At 36.7% G+C, this 7,078-nt stretch overlaps 1 protein-coding gene across 1 annotated transcript; it reads right to left on the bottom strand.

Moving 5' to 3' along the window:
- Window positions 1–1,419: 1,419 nt before the first annotated feature.
- Window positions 1,420–6,371, bottom strand: LOC142345426 (ferric-chelate reductase 1-like). Its single transcript, XM_075397475.1, has 4 exons — window positions 6,082–6,371; window positions 5,751–5,985; window positions 2,681–3,078; window positions 1,420–2,142 (listed from the first exon to the last, which is right to left on the bottom strand). Exons 1-4 carry the CDS (start codon window positions 6,334–6,336, stop codon window positions 1,501–1,503), a joined length of 1,530 nt encoding a protein of 509 aa, XP_075253590.1. The 5' UTR covers window positions 6,337–6,371; the 3' UTR covers window positions 1,420–1,500.
- Between the last annotated feature and the right edge of the window lie 707 nt (window positions 6,372–7,078).

Below are 7,078 nucleotides of genomic sequence, written 5' to 3'. Positions count from 1 at the left end.
CCGGTAGATAATGTGTGTGCAAGAATTATAGAACAGTTGAAAATTTGAAAAATAAGGAAATTAACCCCAATGCTTTCAAAGAGCTTTTCATTGGGTAAAAGCAGTCATTCAGTTTTTTGAAGAAAAACCCAATGTTTGTGAGTTTTAAAATGTTTCTACGAGGGCTCTTTCCTCATGAAGCGCCAATTTATTGTCATCAAGGTAGCAGCACTCAACAATATAGTTTTGATATCTTGAAATTTTCCGGATAAATTTGCGATCTTAAGAATTAAGTCTATTGCTCAGTAAGATAATTTTTCTACCTTGCCTAGGAAGAATATATTTCTATCTGAAATAACGTTGAATGCAAGCTTTTTGTAATAAGAATTCCATGAACATCAAGTCTTTGTTTGGAATTACGATAACTCAGAATTGTTTCTCAAAAACTGAAACGCATAACACTATAATTATATTTGGAGACTGTATCAAATTAGATTCCAACAATTAACATTCAAAGGCTAACAAACTTCATTTGAAAAAGGGACAAATATAAAAGAGTATATAAAATTTGAGATATTTTCCGTTTGTGCCCGACCCGCTTAGTTGGCGCATATTTTCCTTCTCCGAGGGCACGTGCCATATTTTAACCAACATAGTGTTTTAATTTGTATTCTCACGTTCTCTGTAACGGGGGGGGGGGGGGGTAACCATCGGGTGCTACAATCCGAAAATACTCTTTGCAATGATTGCACGAACCACTAACGACACGTAATCACAGACAGCAACATTTGCAGATCATGACAAATCATTTGAGAAACATTCAAACCTAATTTTACTTTTAACAAACTTGAGATTACAAAATTAGATCTAGTTGAGGTAAACATTATAAGTGAGGTTACCCTTGAACTGTTTTAGTAATTTAAATACTCGATTAGTAATTGTTTGCCAGGATTCAAGTCTAATGATACGCCAGTTGTACTTTGACACGACAATCAACCCTAATTTTAACCCTTGTCGTAACCCCATACCTAAAGCTCGATTTAAAACATTGACAGCAGAACCGAAAACAATGGCGTAGATGGATGCAGAATTAAAAAATACTAGTTCTCGAAAGCACTTTTTTGCAATGTTTAAATCGAAAAAATGCTTTCTTTCTCGGAAAAATGATATTCATGGCTAACTGAAAAGCTTAAAAAAGGTACATCTGCTTTGAAAAGTATCGATGTCAGAGTTGAGCTCTTACAAAATTAAGGTTTCTATTTAATGATAGAACTCAACTATGTGAACAGAAATAACAATTTGAAAAAGAAGCTACCAGGAATTATTTCTACTCCGCCAGTTGTCTCAACTGGAACCTAAGGCGGCTAGTTTCCCATTGGAATGAAAAATATGAAAATTTACCTATACAAACAGTTACGTATACAAATTTACCTAAACAGACCTATACCTTTAGAAAACTGTCAAATTGCGTGTCGCTAATATTCTACTATTAAAACTGCACTACTTGCAAGACAACAATATTTACCCAAATAATTTTCCCGATAAATTAGCGAACAAGTCGATATATATTAATACTGCAATTACCAGCACTACAAATATGAATGAATAGTGGAGTTTGATCATAGCATCACTTTTCAGAGACACTGGGGTGTTTGGAGAAATAACGAAGACACTTTTAGTATCAACATCCGAATCCAAACTCTCTTCCGAATTTGCAGACCTCAATCTGAATTCCTCACATTGCTGTACGTCTTCTTCCTTTTGAATTGACAGTTGTCGCGACCCGTCATTTTCATGTTGGTCATCGTCCATATCATTGGCGCTCTGCATTGGCTCTGTAAATTTGGCAGTGCTTCGAGCATCCGGGTCTGCAGTTTGGGTGGAACTTCCACCAACTTCGGCAGCCAGATATCTGGCTTTGACTCGACGGTTTATGTAAACAGCAGCCATAGAGAATATTATCAAGGTCAAGAGTACTAAAAAGACCATATAGTGTGTATAGGCGACGTTGTTGTTCTGGTGTTTCAAATTGTATTCTTTAAGACCAAAATGACAGGTAATGAGGGATAAGAGCACTAGGGACATTCCAAACAGTCTGTGGCCCCAACTGAACACCACTCGCCACTTGGAGTCCAATTCTGGTCGTAGCAAACCCATCAAAAGCTGAAACAAATCATAGGTATATTCAAGTCTTTTAATTTATTGGTCGAATCGAAATTATAAACTCAGAATTGCATAGGTCATCATTGGAGTGTAGAAAACTTTTGACAAAAACTTTCAGAAAATTTACACCTCAAATTTGTGCTTTTGTGCGTGTCTGCACGCGTGGGGTGGTCTAAAACTTAAAGAATTGCTCTTCTCAGCATGAATTTAATAAGACTACTTTTGCTGAATCGAATAATTAGAGACCACTAGTGCTGTTGGCAAGCTGCTCATAAACTTGATACCCTCCGGGTTTTATCCGTTTCTTAAGACAAAAGTGACAGATTCAATGGTCAGACATAGAAAACAGGGCTAATGTAATTGCTAAAAATTTCATTTGCGAGCAATTAATAGTCTAAGGAAGCAAATAACTTTGATAATCGACACTTATATCTGTATCCAGCATCTGATATACGATGATTCCTATTACTCGGAATCAGGCTTAGGCTTATTTTTCACGAAGGAGGCGTGATCAAGTTTAGCAGCCCATTATTCATACCTGCATCATAAGGCTGAACATGACAACCACTCCAAGAGACGTGTGGACGTTCACCTCGAACTGAAAGTTCTTGTGAAAAAAGGCGATGAAGATTGATAATATGCAGATGAAAAACAGCGCCCAATTCAAGACCACGTGTACCACAAACCACTTCTGTTTTCTCACCACAAACTTATTCTGAAAGTATGGCCTGTAGAAGGCCACTGTGAAGTAGGATATGGGCGCCAGCACACACCACGCCACTATTTGAAAGAGGCCGTGAACAGTTATTAATTTGGATCCAAAAAGATTGTTGGAATTGAGGTCAGCCGACGCGAGAACCCACGATGCAGAACTGTTGCTGGTCAGATTGACAGGCATGTTGGATACGAAATTCTCAGAGTGCTTCTCTTTGAGACCTGAAGAATTGCACAGGGTCTATAATAATGTAAAAACAAAATTGAAAATATCCCACCAAAGCTTTTGGTGGAATATTGCCAGGGTAACTCGTCTTCAGTTTTACGTCATCAAATACTATCATTTAGTACAATTATTTAGTACAAAAAGTAAAACAAATTAGAGAAACAAAGACATCAGAAGAGCAAAGCTGATCTAAGATATCAGAGGCACCAAGAAACCTGATGCACAGTGAAATGCCTCCTTTTGAAGAGCTTTTTGGCAATATTCCAATTTCCTTAAATATTGTACGAGTAAATTGAGAATCGATAGAATTTTCAATTGGTTTGAAAAATTCCAAAAGTACATACGGCGAAAAGCCAGATAGAAGTTCGCCTGTTTGTCATAAAAGCAGTACATTGAGCTCCACAGGAAATCTGTTCATATTGATCACGCCTCCGTTGTTTTAAGCAAGCATTTCCATGCTTCAAGAGCTTGGTGATTAAGACGAATAGATTTCACCAGGAACACAATTTTCTGTTTTTATGGAAAACCGACAAATTTCTGAATTTTTTCCGTTCGCAGTTCCGTCATTTTTAAAACTTAGAAATATTTAATTATTTCCTTATTAATATTTCTCTTCATAGAATTTTAGTTAATCTCAAAACTCTTATCAACTCAGATCATAAACAAATCGATTTGTCATTTGGGGCACATTGTGAAATTGCAACTAACACAATCGATTTTTAATGCTAGAGTTATCCCCATGACCAACTTAATTTTGTAGTTTGATTACATTCTCTCCTCTCATTGTGTGAGACGTAATGAAGTGATTGATTTTTTGTTAATTGACTGAGTTAGGACCGAAAACTACCCTCTCATTGGGCGAGTTTCCGTCAACGCAGTTAGAGATGCCACGGGGCTCTAGAAAGGATAATGATTACCGTTCATTGGATTGCAATTGCGGAAATTGACAGCACTAATTTGTTAAGAGCGACTGACAGAACCACAGAAACAAAACTAGTTTAGCAATGACTGCTATTCTCTTCGTCGTCTTCTTAAACGTTTGCGAGAAACCAGCGAGCAAATAAATAGCAAGTGGCACAAAAAGAATACCTATTGCTGAACTATTGCTTTCATATATGCCATACATCCGCTCTGGCCATTAAAGTTCTATAATTAATCAAAACACAGCTTGGAATGTTGCTGAAAAGGGTCTTCAAAACCAGGTATTTTACCATGTCGATATTTGAACGTTTTCTTTATTTAACGACTGATGTCTCCTATACTCAAAAAAAGAAAACACAATAAATGACATACCATTCATGACCAACTCTTGACTTTTTATATTTAATCGGGAAATTTTCTGCTTTTATAGTTCAATTTTATTGAAAATCTTTCAAAAACTATCAACTTTATTTAAAGTCAAAAATGGATCTCTTGATTGCTCGAGATACAAATAAACCTATTTTTTCAACATTTGATCTTTTATTTAGAAGAATTGAATCGGTCACTGCGAAATGTTGAATGCTGATACTGGTTTGTGTTGCATTTCAGCTAATGCCGAGTTTTTAAATATGACACTAATTGTTGTTCAGTCACAACGGGTTATTAATACCGTTCTTCAAAGCCCACTAGAATTGAATTGTATATCGAGACCCCATAGGAAACGATTCTTTTGCTACCTACTTTGTATGATTTTTCGACATTGAACAGTGCATTGATAACAAAATTGGTATCAGTTAGTTGCAAATACATTGTGCAAACACAATTTTTAACGTAAATTTACGGTTGCTTTCCTAATACAGTCTGCAGCCACCTTGAGCATACATGCAGAAAACTTGCATCAGAGAACTTTAAAAGAATTTTTGTCACCCAGACCTCAATATTTAACTCTTATCGTGAACCCTCAAATTTATTCAATAGTAAACAGACAATAGTATCCAAGGATGGCTTTACACAAGGTGATCCATCTGCAATGTCAATGTCAAGACGAAATTTCTTCTCTTAAATCAACGATTGGACATCAAAACTAATGAAATTATTGTATATTCGACGTGAAAATGGACATATTAAGACCTACTGGAAGTGAAAAAATTCAATTCAATAGCAAAAAGTCGTCCTTACAACGGTAGCGAACGTGAACCCATGAGCAAAAAACTACTGATGCCGGCGGAGCAGCCTCATCAGCTTCAAGAGTGTTGAAACAACAACCTTCGAAGCTATCTGCACAAAACAAAAAAGGAAAATAGCTATGCTGACATTTTTAACTACTTAAGAATATAAGTGAGCTCCACTGTATAATCGATATAATCGATACTTCAGTCGGAGCAATTGTCAAAGAACAGTTAGTTTAACTATCCCATGCCTTTAAAGTATATTTGGCTAATCCTTTATTGTTGATGTAGAGAATTCACAGCCGGAGCTCAGTGGACACTGTCCCTGGTATGACTTCATATATTCTTAGTTTGTTTCATAATATTCTTTTTTGATATATCTGTAAATATGCCAAAACAAGTTAGGAAGAGGCAGAGCTGGGAGGACTCCTGGACCGGCCAATATTTGCCCAGTATAGGGGAGGGGTGTATTTATTTTAAGCTTAGATGTTTTTTAATGTATCGTGCAAACGAGATAAGTGTTTTTTGTGCTGACTATTAATGAACTCAAGTCTTGTACCTTCATTGTTTTAACTTACCTTCTTCGTTCAAATTGCCAGCTGCAATGAGAAGATAATACAAGTGGTTTGCAAAGTCATACTGTTTACCCCCAATGTTTGTTGTGAATTCTAATGGCCTGCTAAACGCGCATGACATCATACCATCATCTGCATTATACTCTGTTGTGACGTTAAATACTGTCGGACTCTTTTCTTGTTTATCGTCAAGGACATTTTGATATTTCTCGTTGTTGTACGATACTTCAACAGCAACCTAAAATTTACAAGGATTTAAAAAAAGAAGAACAGCAGAAAACTAATCACATTAAACTAAACTGCGAGAAATGGAAAAATAAAACGATCCACTTACTTCTCCCTTTTTCAACAAACAAGAGACCACATCATCGGTGCCCATGAACTCATCATCACTTAATCCTAGTCCAACATATGCATATCCCTTTTGAAGCAGATTTGATACAGACAGATTAAATCGCACACCGTTCTCAGTCGAATGTTTGAAAGCACAGTAAATAGATTCGTCTACTTTCCAAACATTAAATGCGAGTCCTGTGGATAGATATAAACAAAATACAGTATACAAAAATACGGTTGTCTTTATTTTCATAATACCTGGAAAATAACCGATTGTTCACTACTATACATACGCCGCCCCGTTTCCTATATTATGGAGATGCTATTATATCGTCGGAGGAAGGGACTCAACAGTGTGCCCCAGAGCGCCTCCACTGTTCGCCGAAACAACACAGGCACTCGTTAATCAAGTGAAGTCAAAACTCAATACATTGTACTTGGACGATGGCAATCTGCCAGATGACTATAAAATTGAACTCAGAAATTTAAAACAAAGTTCTGGGTAAGAGTTCGGCTTGTGTCATATCTTTGCAAAATGAGTAGTGTTTCTTGGGAGAACCAACTCGGGCTCAGTTGGTTAAAATGGCAGTTTTACCAACGACCGCGTACGCCCTAAATGACGTTAATTTGAATTTTTTTGCAACAAGTAAATTTAAATTAAATAGTTTCATATTAATGTATGCTTGAACAATGGCATCAAGGAATCAAAGAGTTAACTCTACTAAGACATCAGTCAAATGCGGCCAATGCAAGAAAGGAGTCAAAGAGGATGACGGTTCTGCGATTGGGTGCGAAAGTTGTCAACTTTGGTTTTACGGTACCTGTGCTCACCTCTCCGAGGAGGAAGTTAAATGGCTTGGAGCTAAACGCAACTGTGTGTGGCTTTGCGACTCGTGTGTCGAGCAGAATGACAACATCTTCACTTCTTCAAAAACCGAAGCTAAGTTGAATGGCTTATTTGATTCTTTAAGTAACAAGTTTACATCATCAATTGC

Source organism: Convolutriloba macropyga, chromosome 1, assembly GCF_964194025.1.
Source record: "Convolutriloba macropyga chromosome 1, txConMacr16.3, whole genome shotgun sequence".
NCBI classification, from domain to species: Eukaryota; Metazoa; Xenacoelomorpha; order Acoela; family Convolutidae; genus Convolutriloba; species Convolutriloba macropyga.
Note: the sequence above shows the minus strand (reverse complement) of the source record. Positions and strands in the feature narration are given on the sequence as shown.

What these genes read in the sequence shown, in the direction of transcription:
- LOC142345426 (XM_075397475.1), bottom strand. Translation starts at nt 6,336, where the DNA reads ATGAAAATAAAGACAACCGTATTTTTGTATACTGTATTTTGTTTATAT. An exon ending in TGGCAATTTGAACGAAGAAG is followed by an intron (nt 3,079 to 5,750) that starts GTAAGTTAAAAC and finishes GCAATTCTTCAG; the next exon opens with GTCTCAAAGAGAAGCACTCT. An exon ending in TGTTCAGCCTTATGATGCAG is followed by an intron (nt 2,143 to 2,680) that starts GTATGAATAATG and finishes GATTTGTTTCAG; the next exon opens with CTTTTGATGGGTTTGCTACG.